Source organism: Drosophila grimshawi, unplaced genomic scaffold (genome assembly GCF_018153295.1).
Source record: "Drosophila grimshawi isolate 15287-2541.00 unplaced genomic scaffold, ASM1815329v1 contig_311, whole genome shotgun sequence".
NCBI lineage: Eukaryota > Metazoa > Arthropoda > Insecta > Diptera > Drosophilidae > Drosophila > Drosophila grimshawi.
Genome location: NW_025063098.1, coordinates 1,445,648 through 1,459,852, shown reverse-complemented (window position 1 = coordinate 1,459,852; position 14,205 = coordinate 1,445,648). Strand labels below are relative to the sequence as shown.

Below are 14,205 nucleotides of genomic sequence, written 5' to 3'. Positions count from 1 at the left end.
TTTATAAACAAACAAAATACAACAAATTTGTTAGGTACTTTTCCTTCGTTTAAAAACAAAACAAACACAAAAGAAAAACGAAAAAAAAAAACAATTAAATATTAAAAGCGAAGAAAGCATAAAATGAAAACATGTCCTATTTACTTGGGTTGCGAGATTAAAAAATTATGGGTTAATATTATTTCTCTTATTGCGCTAGTCCTTTTGAACCTAGCCCACTAGCCTAGCTATGTCCTACATGATGTCGAAAGGAGACGTCATTTTGAGCTCGCAGCGAAAAGGACTCGATTGACATTCAAAGATTTTCAGGATTCGCCAGAACAATTTTGTCATATCCGGCGCAACTTGGCTATTTCACGGACTATCCGGATGTCCTTTGGACCACAAATAATCATTGACTTGCCGATTCGAATAAATTAATACAAATGATGAAAGTACAATACATAAAACAAAAATACCCTGATCTCAGTCATATCCTTTGATATCCTGAAGGGTCATGTGTCGAAAACAGTTGTCTTGAACCAGTTGTACCAACTAGCCAAAGGACATCCAGATTGTTCTTGTAGTTTCCTATAACATGAGGATTTGGTTATTTCGACTAATTTTCCTTAACCCATCAAATCTAATCTAATCAAATTTTTACAATTAAATTTTTCTAACGCACCATGTCCTTCGAAAATATGTAAGAGCTTGTCAGAGCTAGAGCTATTTTCCCGAAATCCATTGCATTAGCCCTTGGCATACCCTAAAAGTATGCTCGAAAACTCTTGTTTTCCAGAGACACGCGTCCACCACGAATTCGATTGTTTGTTCTATAAATATGCTTTAATTTTTGGTTTATTTTCAGAGTATTCAGTGTTTTTTATTGACTACAAGAAAACAGATTTTCTTTGGCTTTATGGGTCTGTTAGTCTATCAATTACGCATGATTATTAACTTCTGCTTGTATCCGTGTCTTTTCATGTTCTACGTGTGAAGTTGACTTGAAGTTGAAAGAAAGTGTCAGTTAACCGCACATTTGACCCAATAATAAACAATTTGAATTTATTTCTTTATGTATTAGTTTTTATCATAGTCTCGCCATAATATTTTCGTTACATCATAATATGTGTAGTTGATTATTTCGCTTATATAAACAGGAAACAATTAACTTAGCTTTACATTTACAATTAGCTTTAGTTAGAAATAATAAAAATATTGAAGCTTTTTTGTTGTTTGTTTTGTATTAATTTATTATTTGATAGGTTTTTGTTTTATAGGTGTATATATATATACACCAAAGCAGCTAAGTGCGCCAACTATGCAGAATATATAATATCTATATAAAAAGTTGCAGTTCGACATCGTCGCGGCTGCCATCAAAAGTTTATTACAAATTTTGTTGTTGTTGCTGTTAAACATTTGCAGTTCGTTACAAAAATTGAGTTAATTCAACTATTAAATATACATAATTTTTTATAATGCTTCGGCTGCTGCGTTTTATATATGTATGTATATGTATGTATATAAATTTATTGTTGATTTAAATTTACGTTGATTAATTTATAATTCCATTAATTGTTTTTACGTTTTCATTTCGCATTAAGTTTACAATTTTCGTTATGTGCTTTGTTATGTACATAAAAACAAAAGGAACTATATTTTTCAGTCTTTTTAGTGTGTGTGTGTGTGTGTGTGTGTGTATGTGTGTTGTGTGTTTTTATGTAGAATATCTATTGTTTTTAACGTATTTTATATTTAATTTAATTATTATTTCAATAATTTTTTGTTTTTCTTTTTCAAATGTTTTTAATCGATTTTATATTCTAGCAGTTTGTATAATTCATTTAAATATTTTAAGTGTCCTTGCTTTATTTTTCTTTGCATCTATAAAATAAAATAAGAAATAAACTTTGCTTGCTTTTTTTTTATCTCCATCAACTTGTTTCTGTCTATTTGTTAATGTACATTTATATAAAGAGCGAAGGCAAATATCGAATACTTTTGTTGTTGTTGTCGTTATTATTATTTTAGCATTTTCAATCTCCATTTTGTTACAGTTGCAATATTTGAGGAGAAAGTGTGTGTGTGTAAGTGTGTGTGTGTGTGTGTGTGTGTATGTGTAATTTTGAATTTCTTTTCTATTCTTGTTTCATTTATGTAGCAAGTCTTGAAATGGTTTCGTGTTTAATTTTCTAATTTTATAAAACTGTCAGATATTACGCTCAGAAACATATCACGTGCAGAACATAATTGCATACATAAATACATATGTAACAAGGTATATGTATTGGTATGTGTATATAAGTTTGTATTTATATGTTTGTAATTCGTCTATTGCTTTTCCATGTATTTGTATTTGTATTTGTATTTGTATTTGTAGTTGTCTATGATCCATAGATATATGTACGTATATATATATTGACATCTAAGCGCTTCATTCTTTTTCGTCGGATTCTCGTTTCTTGTTCTACTTAATTTGAGTTTATGGCAATATCATATACATTCTACCTGTTTATGTGTGCATGTGCATGTGTATGTGTGTAGCTGTGTTGGAGTAAATTGCGATGTATAATACATATATGTTAATATGTATATAGCATGTAAGTGTGTAAGTTATGCAGCAGTTACTTAAGCTCTCAATTACGTATTTTGAAGCTTGGCTTCAATCAAAATTAATTTAGAGAAAAAAAATTGAAACAAAAAGAAGATAACAAACACAATGTACAACTCTTTCTCTCTCTAACCCCCTCTCTCTCCTTCTCTATCTACCTCTCCGCTATGTATATGTATGTTTATTTATGTATGTATGTGTGTAAAGTATATAAATATTTTTTCTCAGCACAAACTTTTGCCAGTTGCCAAGCGCCATGCATAAAATCAGCGAACATTTCTCTTTTTTTTTTTGTGTTTCATTTACAGACAGCATCGTTTTTCTATATTTATTTTTTTTTAACATAAGCGCACTATAAACTGCCAATATATAAAAAAAATATATATGAGTACATATACACAAGTTGTAGTCAAAGTTTTAGTTGAAAATAGTAGCTAACTAATTGAAGGACCTTAACTCAGTGAAGATTTTGTTTGTTGGTCTGTTTGTTTTGTTGGATTGCTTAGGAGCTTGTAACGGTGTGCGTAGTTGTGGTTGTGTTTGATTTTGGTAGTTGTACAGTTAGTTTGCTTCATTGTTGCATCGCTTCGTGTTTTGCGTTTTGCGTTTAGGTAGGTACTAAAATAATTATTATAATTACACATAAATTAGGTTAGGTCTATACATATGTACACACACATATATGTATTTTGTCTATGTCTAGTTATAAACGGTACTTAGGTTGGTTGGTTGTTGGCTTTTGTACTTTTGTTATTTGCATTTAGGACTTGTTTTGTTTTGTTGTATGTATTTTCAAACGGCGCTAGTGAATTATAAAAGAAATACTTAACAAATACGAAAACATACATAAATTAAGCTTAAATTTTATAATAAATTGTTAGGAGCCTTGGCTGTGGGCAAAAGTTTGCTGGCGGCCTTAATGTTAAGCATGATTTACATATGTTAAGGGGTAACATCAGCTAACAACTAACAGCACAAGTTTAACAGCGCTCAGTTAACAGTGCATTTTTGTTTACCTTTGCTCAAGCTTGGCTACCGTTCTCGTTCTCTCGTTCGCACGCTCTCTTCTACTCTCGCTCTCTCTCTCTGGCTCTCTGTCTGTCTGTGTGCCTCTCTTATACCAATCGAGTTATATTATAAGCATGCATTGCAGGCGCTCTCTCGTTCTGAGTACCCCCGTCCGTTCAATATTCCTACATATTTTATGCTAATTTCTACATATACATTTACATGTATCTATCTATTTACAAACTTCTCCCTCGACACTTGCGATCTGTTTACGCTTCGCGTCCTATGAAACCATTGGGTGGCGGTGGCCTCGGCGTGTTCGCCTGCCTTAGCCAATTTTCCTTGAGTATATTGGACGTATTGCCAGCCGATGCAGCAGCTGCTGCTGCCGCTTGTTGTGCAGCTGCCGTCGGCGCTGTTGTCTCCACTTTCCGCGTCTGACTGACGCTGCGACTGCGTGGCTGGTGCTGCTGCTGCGGCTTGATGCGTGTGCGCTGGTTCTGCCGGCTGAGCGGCATGCGCTCCATTTTGATGTGCTCCGTGTGCTCATCGGCATCATCGTCATCGCTGCATTTGAAAATTCAAACTTAAATAAATGTATACCCAAAAAACAAAAAACACAAGTTTTTTTTTTCATGACTTACTCATCGTCATCATCGTATTCATCGCTGCTGCTGTGCTGCAGTTCAGGTCTGTCGTGCATTACCGCATAGTTGGGATTATCGCTGGTAAAAACCGGACCCTGTTCCGATCCGGTTTGCGGCTCACTCATCAGCACATAGTTGGGATTGGCGCTGAGCATGCTGAATGGTGTTGCTGCAGTTTCCGTGCCTGGTGCCTGCATAAGCTCATAGTTGGGATTCAGACTGCTGGTAGTCAGCTGTTGGGGCCAAGTAGAATTCACAGGATCCGCACTGGTCACAGACTCGTCCAGCAGCTTGTAGTTGGGATTGTCGCTAATGATTGCTGTGCTGCCATTGCCACCAGCGCTGGGCGTCATCGCTGTGGGCGTGTAGAAGCGTGGAGTACCCGTGTAGCTGCCCGCGCTTCCACTGCCGCCGCTCTCGATTGTGCCCAGATTGGGGCCCATTGTCACCATTGCCATGCCGGACGGATGACTGGTTAAATTTGTGTTGCTGCTACTGCTGGGCGCATTCGAGATGTTGCTCTTGTGGCTCTCGTTGCTGTCGCCGCGCTTCAAATTGAAGCGATTGAGCAGCCCATAGCCAACGCGATTCCGCAAAGTGTCGGCGACGACTCGCTTGAGGCTCGGATGACGACTGCTGCTTCCAGCGTTCGAGCTGGTCCCCGACGCTGTTGAGGGCTGCAGTGAAGAGGAGACAACACCGCTGCCGCCGACCCCGCCGCCGGCGCCGACCACACTACTACTGCCACAGCCAATCACTTCGTCCGGCATCGAGCTGCTCATGCTGGGCATAATAATGGCGCCGCCGCCGCCAGCGCCGCGTTTCGCTTTCAACAGCAAATGCTGCTCACCACTGAGCCGGCCGCTATCGCTGTGTGGCAGCTCCGCAAAGTTTGGACTTGGATCGTACAGTTCATAGCCGCGCTCGGCATCCGCTGTTAGCGCCGTATTGCCATCTGGCTGCACATATGCCGCGTCGTCAATGTGCGAGCCGCCGGCTGTGGGCAGCGTGGACAGCGCATCCGGTGTGCTACTGACTATGTAGCCCGAGTGCATGCTAAAGGGTGAATGCGTTGTGGCCTTGTCATCGACCAATGCGATGGGACTCTCCGCTGGCTGGTCCATCGATGTGTTGTGCTCCATGTTCGACTTGTAGCCCTGGTATTCGCCCACACGTAACGGCGTTGTGGCATCCTCACCATCCACATCGGCATCGAGATGAGCGCCCGAAAAGACATCCATTTGATTGCGCTCCTTGCGATTCTTCTCGCGATACTGCACACCCGCATCCGAATAGTAGAAGGCGACCTCTTTAAAGTGCGGATCAGCTAGGTGTTCCAAATAGACAATTATATCCAGGAACGAGGGACGCGCTGTCGGTCGATGATGCCAACAGCGATGCATTAACTTGTGCAATAGCTCCGGACAATTGTCCGGTCGTTCCATAATACCGCCGTCAATGACATAGCGCAGCACCTGCTCATTGGACAGGCCCTGGTAGGGCTGTGAGGCGAGCGTCGCCATTTCCCACAGTACAACGCCAAAGCTGAACACATCACTGGAGCTGGAATAGACGCCGTCGCGCAAACTCTCCGGCGGCATCCAGCGCACGGGCAGCAAACCCTTTGTGCCCTTGCGATAGTAGTCCGTTTCGTAGATGTCGCGCGTCATGCCAAAGTCACCAATTTTCACAGTCAGATCGGCGGCAACCATGCAATTGCGTGCAGCCAGATCGCGATGGACGAACTTTTTGGCTGCCAGATAGGCCATGCCATCAGCAATTTCGATGGCCATCTGATAGATGCGACTGTATGGAGGTGGCTGTACGCTGCCCAACGTTGCTCCCGTGCTGTTGGTGAACCCAATCTGTCGCTGTTGGTCGCCAGCCAATACACCCTCCCGTTCGTCGGGTCGATGGGCGCGCAGATACGACTTGAGATCGCCCTTTTTCATCAGCTCCATGATGACCAGAGCGGGCTGGCCACGCGAACAGACGCCAAGAAGCCGGACCACATGGTATGTGTCGAACTCCTTCATCACGCTCGCTTCGCTCAGGAAATTGGTGCGCTCCCGATCGGTGGCATTCTCGTTAACCGTCTTAAGCGCACACGGCGTATCCTCGCCATTTTGACTCTTGAGTATGCCCTCGTAGACCATGCCAAAGGAGCCCTGACCCAGTGAACCCAGCTGTAAGACACGCTCGCGCGGCACTTCCCAGTCATCGGGCACGTATTGTAGACTTGCATAGAATGGATTCACTTCCGTATTTATGATTAAATCATGCGGGGTTCCCTTCCTTCGTGCAATCGAGCAGCATATGTAAACGATTATCAGTACAAAGACGAGACAAGCCAGGAAGCCTCCAATTAAAATCCATGTTGAAATACCAGGTGGCTGCAATCAGAAGAAGTTTTAAAATGGAATGAAGCCAGCTTAAATTAGTGAACTACATACCGACACTGTGACGTAAACAGCGTCCGTAAGTTCTCCCTCGCCGGCCAATGACATTGCCCTTATGCGGAAGCTGTATTTGCCTTCATTCAAATTGGTCATGATATAGCCGCTCTGATTGTGATAGTCATGGACTGTGATGCATCTCTGCTGCTCAAAGGCATCCTGTTCCTGTCGCTTATAAAAAATCATATAGGAAACGATGGCACCGTTCGGATGCAGAGGCTCCTCCCAATGCAGACGAACATTGCCACGAGTGGTGTTAACGTTATCCATCAGCTCGCCCGTTAGATTAAATGCTTTATCCACATGCTCTGTAAGGAGACAATTTAATTAATTGATATGCATATCAGTACGCCTTAAAGGCCCAGCCCAATTGAATGAGTGCTTACCCAGCTTTTGAGTTCTCTTTTCCCAGGGTTCGGCTTCGCTGCACAAGGGTTGAGTGTCGTCAATCTCTGGCTCCCGGCAAGCACGCACGGTTAGGGAGTAGAACGAAAAATGTCGCAGATTCGTGAAAAGGAACTCGGTTGTATTCTCATTTACCTCGGCGGAGAAGATCGTGAAATAGGACCCAGTTTCATCCATATCCGTCATATTCAACCAGTTCTCCGTTTTATCATTGGACGTGACACTCGGTGGCATCGGTTGCCCGATCTGCGATTCAGTCGCATTATTATTCGAAGAGCGTATGTGGCGCATTAGCACGCTGCCCATCTCGTGTTCGTCCTCATCTATTTCGATGTAACGCCTGCGCCTGCGCTGGATAGCATTTGGACTGGCAAAGGAGCCAGCGCCATCGATAGTGCTGTCATCGCGCTTCTTCGGCACGAAGAGGAAGTTTTGTAGCGAGTTCTCGAATTCGATGTCATCCAACAATTTCGCCTCAACCTTCTGCTGATCGTATACGCTGCGACCGCCCGCATCGCATTTGCAGTCAGGGCCTGGCATCTCTTTAATTGTCTTTTCCGCCGGCGACGAGAAGGTCATCTTATCGATGGAACTATTTGGCAATGCTATAAAAATGTTGGGAGATGTTGGATAAGCACACTAATTTGATGACTCTATGCAAAATAATTGTGGTCACTTACGATCCCAACAAAAGTTGCGCTCCTGTTCAGCGTCACGGTGAATTAGCTCAGCGCGTATCTGGTACTTGATCAATTTGCCATTCATTAGCGCCGGTCTTTTCCAACTAAGTAACTATAATTTGTATAAATGAACAAATGGATGGAATGGTACAAGTGGTTAGGGAAACATTCAACACTCATTAACCCCGGGATCATACTCACAATTCTCGAGCTGTTTGTGGAGATGGCACTAATATTGCGCACCTTCGTTGGCTTGTTTCCCATCGTTCTGAAACGTATTATTTCACTCTGATAGTTACGCTTCTCCGATGATATGGTCATGGTGCGCACATAGACCGCGTATTTGGTATACGGACTCAAATTTTGTATAAGGGTAACATTCTGTTTGCTCGGTTCAGTCACTTCCCATCTGTAAATCGAGTAAGAGACGATACTTTAATGCCAATTTATTACTTTGCCATTAGGGGTGACGCACTTATCCGAACAGGGCTGATAGTCCCTGGTCATATTGCCATATGGATCGGCGGTATGATAGAATTGGTAGCCAATGAAGGAACGATCGTCATCAAAATTCACGATTGAGCTATTGATCGCTAATGCAACAAACATGCTTCCTGTCGCATTCACTTTCACGTCCAAATTGATCGTATTGCCTGTCGTACAGTTATTATTAATTAGGTAGGTAAACATATATAGTACGTATATGGGGATATATATTTCATTTCATTATAATCAACATACATGACGCCTTGCTGCCGTTGGAATCTTCAGCCACCTCGTTTTTGTTAAACTTATCTGGCTTGCCGGGCAGCATAGGTTTCAGCTTTTCAATGGTTTCGAGGCATAGTTTTGGATTGAAGTGAAAGAAGACGCTGCCAGTCGTAATGCTGACTGTCTGATTTTCGGCCCATATCGTCTCCAGGTCTTGATTCTCCAGCACATAGAAAGCATAGCGACCCTCTATCAGTTTATTCCCCCTGATCGTTCGCAGGCTTTTGAAAAAGTCCAGCGAGGTGAGGCCATAGGTTAAGTGTACCTTTAGATACGTATTTATCGTGTGTATCGATTCCAAGCCGAACTTCAGGGCTTCCATCATGTGCGCTGTAAGGATTAGGATTAGTAATATATATATATATATATTAGGATGAGCTGACTCTGCTCAAATCTATGTTGATTGTCTTACTTCCGCCACGCTTGACAGTTATGGTCAGTCCCTTTTGGTCGATAACAGTGCAGCCATGGAACTCCTTCGCTCGCTCCACGCTTTCAATTATGTTCCCTTTGCAAGTCAGCTCGCAGGTGCCGTTGCACTTCTTACATGTGTTTTCAGTTTTTTTGTAGCCCTTATCACACCTCGTTGTGCACTTGCCGTTGTAATGCACCAACTGCTGCTCCTTGTTGCTCTCGTATTTATTGCCAATCTGTTCGCACATTTCCGCCGTGATGCATCGTTGTTCGTACTGTGATTCAAATTAGTGTCGATCAGAGTTAAACAGAAGAGTACTTGTTGCAATGTTGCAACTTACCAGAAAGTAGCCATTGGGACATTGGTTTATGCATTGGCCGTCAATGGAAACATTGCGACAGGCAGTGCACTCGCCCAGATTGCTATTGCAGCTCCCCAGACAGGATTCGTTGCAGCAATGCTGGTCATCAATGCAGTTGTACGGGCACTCCTTCGGACAAACTATAAACACAAGATGACATGGATGTGTATTGCGAAACTTACAGTTTTAATTAAGATCAACTCACTTGTCTGGCACGCTACGCTGCTCCAGCAGTAACGCTTTTTATCCGGATACTCCCTGCACGCGCCAGCATCCGCCATGGAGTTCTCCAGCATATCGTTGCCCTTCATTTCGCCCAGACAGCTGGCACATTCCGCTTCATTGCGATTGAACTTCAACACAATGTCAGAATCCGTGACATTCTTGGACACGATCTGGCGCCAATTGACCGTCTTGACAAAGCACAGATAAGTGTTCCTCTCGATGCGCACCCCTCCATTGGTAATGGCTCGCAATTTGGTCAGCCCAATGTCAGTCAGATCCCGATTTTGATATACAACCAGGGCGTAGCTCTCGAAGAGTATATTACCGCGTATCACGCTCAGGTTGGGAAAGATTTTCGATAACGACAACAGATTATACACACGATAAACGAGTATATAGCCAGTGACCTCGGTGAGCATCGGATATGTTTGATTCAGCTTATCCGCATCGTTGATCAGTGTTATTAGCAAAAAGCCTTCAATGACCGTACAGTTGGCCAGCTGACTAAGCTCTGATATATTGTTGCGTATGTCCATCGATTTGCATGCTGTTCCAAAGAGAAAATGTGTTATTATTTTTTGTATTCCATCCCGTTGAAAATGTCCTTATACCAATTAATCCAAAGCTTTGCAATCAATAAAACAAAACATTTTATTGTCATCTCGTTTTCATATAAATTCATATTGTTTAAGTGCTGCACTAAAGCAATCTTTGCCAAACCAATACTAGTAACTTGATATAGGGCATTAATAGGTGCAATAAAATGTCATAAATCTAATATAACATAAATATGTTTTTATATTATCAAAAATAAAAATAGATACTGCGTTTAGTTTCAGATAAGATAATCAATTTGATCTGCGTGAGGTATTCAAGGAGTATGTTCAAAATTGTAAGCCTCAGGCGATCGGCTTGTTCACACAAATATATCGAAAATACATATCTTTAACGCGATCAGAGATGCTTCCTTCTGCCTGTTATATTATTATTATGGAGGAGGGTGGATTGCATCGCGACCTACTCGATCTATTGTGCCCCTTCTGAGCCTATAGCTCTTCCATCAGCCCAGCTGCCGCACGAGTGTGAGAATCTTGGTTGGGTTGAGGTCTTCCATGTCTCTGAAATTCATAACATGCATTCCTAGGATGCTGCATCTTTTTCTAGTTAAGGCGACACATTCTCTTTCACAAAACGTGTACAGTTCGCTACTATATATACCTAGTTTAGTTAGGTGACTTCTTAGTCTACAGTGTCCTATCAATAGACCGGTAAGTATCCTAGGACTGTACTTTCCCATGGTTATAGCTTGCCTGTTATATGCTTGCACAACTCTATTATACATTTTTCCCCATTATGTCAAATACTAGTAGAGAAACCAGTGTTGCCCGACTTACGTATTTCTTTATGCGCCAATCGTACGTCACTGGTACTGATGCCGTTACTGTCACTTCCATTGCCAATATTGCGCGCATTGGCTTTTCCTCCGGTGCTACGTGGTTGCCTCGACATGGAGGCCAAACTGTCAATGATGCTACGCTGAAATGTGCCCTGATGCTGCTGCTGCTGCTGTTGCTGTTGCTGCTGCTGTTGTTGTTGTTGATTTTGTTCTTGCGTGATTGGCGGCAGCATCGAAAATGCTGCTGCTGTTGTCGCATGAAATGCTAACATTGCGAGGAATGTGTATGTGTATGCGAGTCGCCTGTATGGATGTTTTTTGTCTTTCGCAAATGGTATAAATTGTCTTAATGATTCTCGTTGACTGAATTGTGGTTGCTTGTTTCGGCGTCTGTTCAACAGATTGTTGCAGCAGTGTCGCAATATCAGCATTGGCTGTTGCACAAACAGCAGCAGAATTTGCAGTGTGCCCAAAATGCTGTATGTGTCAACATTTTGCTGCTTTTGTTGGCTTTGCTTATTGCAGGTGTGTTTGTTAATATTGTAATTATTCTTGTTCTTGTTCTTCTTCTTATTGTTGTTGTTGTTATTGCAGTGGCAATTGGCTGTTGTTGTTGTTGTTACTTTTTGGTTACTGTCATTTGTACTATTACTACTATTTCTTCTTCTTCCTCGAGAATTGTTACTACTAATTATAAAGCAACATGCACGCGAGATGCTGGCAGCATTGTGCAGCTGCGTTTTCTGACGATGATGATGATGATGATGTTGGCAGCTGCAATGTTGCGCCGACTCCAACTTGCTGAGGAATGTTGTTGGTGTTGCATCGCTTTTTCTTTTACAGTAACTGACACTGTTAATGTTACTGTTACTGTTGCTGTTACAGCTACTGTTAATATTACTGCTTCTGTTTTTGTTGCTGCTGCGGCTACCATTGCCACTGCCACTGCTACCGCTACTGCTGCTGCTGCTGTTGCTGCTGTCTGCATAGGAACTGCTGCTTGTTGCTGTCTGAATGCAACAACATGTTGTTGTTGTTGCGAACACTTGTCGGCATATGACACAAATGTTGCCATGCGATGATGCTGTTGTTGTTGTTGTTGATAATGATGTTGCCGTCGTCGTTGTTGTTGCTGTTGTTGATATTGATGTTGTTGCTGTTGCTGTTGCTAATACCTCATTAGTTGATGTTTCTCTTTTTATTGTTTTTGTTGTTGTTGTTGGTCTTGCTCCACTGCCGCGGCATCGCTGCGGCAATGAGATGGTCCAATCCATTGAAGACGCAAACCACTCGTATTCACTGCTGGACAACGGGATCTTATTGGATATGAACATTCTTCTTCTTCTCGTTTGCATCCTTTCCTCCGCGGGAAAACGTGTTGAGTGATATTCCCTTGAATATTGTAAATTTTTTATTGGTGATTCCATGTTTTTCGCAAGTTGTTGTGGTTTTTCTTCTTCTTCTCTTTTTTGGATACACTGCAAATTATTTGTTAGGGGCGCGGGCCCACTAAGTAATCATTGCAGCTTTTGCTTGTTCTCTCCCTCTCTTATTCTATTACTCTCTCTCTCTCTCTCTCTTTCTGGGGTTGTGTGTCTTCTCAGACTTTTTGTTGTTGTTTTGGTAGTGTTTTTGTATTTAACGTAGTCAGTTGGAATGCTTTTTGTCGTCGTTGTTTGTTGTTGTTGTTGTTATTGCTGTTGTTGTTGTTGTTGTTATTGCTGTTGTTGTTGTTTTTGCTCGAAACTATAATGAAAAGAGAAAAAAAAGTGCATTTGTTGTTGTTAAGTTGCTTTTAACACAAAATACGAAATACGAGCAGTGGGAAAAAAGAACAAAAACTACGTAATATTTATGTGACGGGCAATAACAATAATTTTATGCGAAAAAGAGCGCCAAAGGGCGCTTAACACTCGAGTCGTGTCGACGATGACGCTTGACGCGTTCCGTTATCGCTTTAGAGTTGCCATATATATATATATATATATATATATATATATATGTATATATATATATACTACATTTCCACTACAATTCTACTAACATTTTATGAATGCAATCAAAGGTACATAAGTGTCCATATAAAGTTGCTCCTTATTGTTTCACTCTCTCTATCTCTCTCTCTCACACACATACAGATATTACATTTTAGGTAACATTTTCATGTATGCAATCATAACATTTTTAATATGCTCATACACAGCATGTGTGCATTTTATTTCTCTACATACATATGTTTGTATGTATGTACTATGTATATTTGGCAGCATCTCCTCTCATATCATCTCTCGCGCCTTATCACTTTTTCTCTATCCATGTATTTGCAAAAAGCGATCTAAAAGCTCACGCAGATTCTCAAGGCACAACAACAATTACAGCAATAATTTTATGCGGCAAAAGAAACATGAATAAATAAAAGTGATTATTATAATTATTTTTGTTATTGCTGTTGTTGTTGTTGTTGCTGCTGCTGCTGTTGGCCAAACAGCATTGACGTTTGTTTGCATGACGCGCGTCCGCCGTCGCATTGACGTTAAAACCGGGCGAAAGAATGAGACAGTAATAGTGACAGCGACTCCGGCAGCACGGCTATTGTAAAAGCGTAGTAAATTGTAAAAACAAAAAAAAAAAGAACATGAGAAAAAGGGAAAAGTGTGCGTAGCGTATTTACAACTACGTTGTAATTCATCAACTTGACGCTGCCCCCTCGCACAGGGTGTAGCCGGTTCTTAGGGCGTAAAAAAAAACAAAATGCGGCTGCGTTGTCAGCGGTATGAGCGCCGTTGCTGCTGCTTTTGGTGAGCGCAAAACGTGGCACCAAAACAGAGAAAAACTGTAAGCAAAAAAAAAAACAAAAACAAATGCGAGCGCGGGAGTTGACCGAAGGAGGCGGGGCACTAAGAACACCACCCGCCTCTTCTTCTTGTTGTTGCAGTAGTAAAAATGCTGCTGCGTAGTTAAAATGTACTCACACACATTCTCACATTCGCACATTCTCACGCATGCATACATATTTATGTGCATGTAGTGTCTGTCTGTACATATACATAGTTGTATACAAATACATACTATTAACAGTTTTGTTCTTGCGGCCCTGTCAGGCTGCGAATTGTTTTTGCTGCCCATAACATTAACAATAATAACGATACAACAATAATAACAACAACACCAACAACAAGCGGCAGCCTAGCCAACGTCGCTCTCTCTCTCTCATCTCATGCTCTCTTTTTGTGGTGCTCACGCACACG

At 41.7% G+C, this 14,205-nt stretch overlaps 1 protein-coding gene across 2 annotated transcripts; it reads right to left on the bottom strand.

The window, feature by feature from the left end:
* Positions 1-1,660: 1,660 nt before the first annotated feature.
* Positions 1,661-12,079, bottom strand: LOC6563200 (insulin-like receptor). Of its 2 annotated transcripts, none has more exons than XM_032736771.1 (12): positions 10,956-12,079; positions 9,542-10,108; positions 9,316-9,476; positions 8,973-9,249; positions 8,531-8,890; positions 8,265-8,442; positions 7,991-8,198; positions 7,790-7,901; positions 7,091-7,714; positions 6,702-7,012; positions 4,246-6,641; positions 1,661-4,168 (listed from the first exon to the last, which is right to left on the bottom strand). In XM_032736771.1, the coding sequence occupies exons 1-12, from the start codon at positions 11,386-11,388 to the stop codon at positions 3,871-3,873; spliced, it is 5,925 nt and encodes a 1,974-aa protein (XP_032592662.1). In that variant the 5' UTR covers positions 11,389-12,079; the 3' UTR covers positions 1,661-3,870. The 2 variants fall into 2 exon arrangements, with proteins under 2 accessions (XP_032592662.1, XP_032592663.1); XM_032736772.2 differs by having other exon boundaries at positions 2,793-4,187.
* Between the last annotated feature and the right edge of the window lie 2,126 nt (positions 12,080-14,205).

Bases quoted from the DNA above. Each gene is read 5' to 3' on its own strand.
- LOC6563200 (XM_032736771.1), bottom strand. From the start codon at position 11,388: ATGCTGATATTGCGACACTGCTGCAACAATCTGTTGAACAGACGCCGA. The intron at 7,902-7,990 runs GTGAGTATGATC...TACAAATTATAG, and splicing joins CCACAAACAGCTCGAGAATT to TTACTTAGTTGGAAAAGACC. The intron at 7,013-7,090 runs GTAAGCACTCAT...GTCTCCTTACAG, and splicing joins AAAGAGAACTCAAAAGCTGG to AGCATGTGGATAAAGCATTT.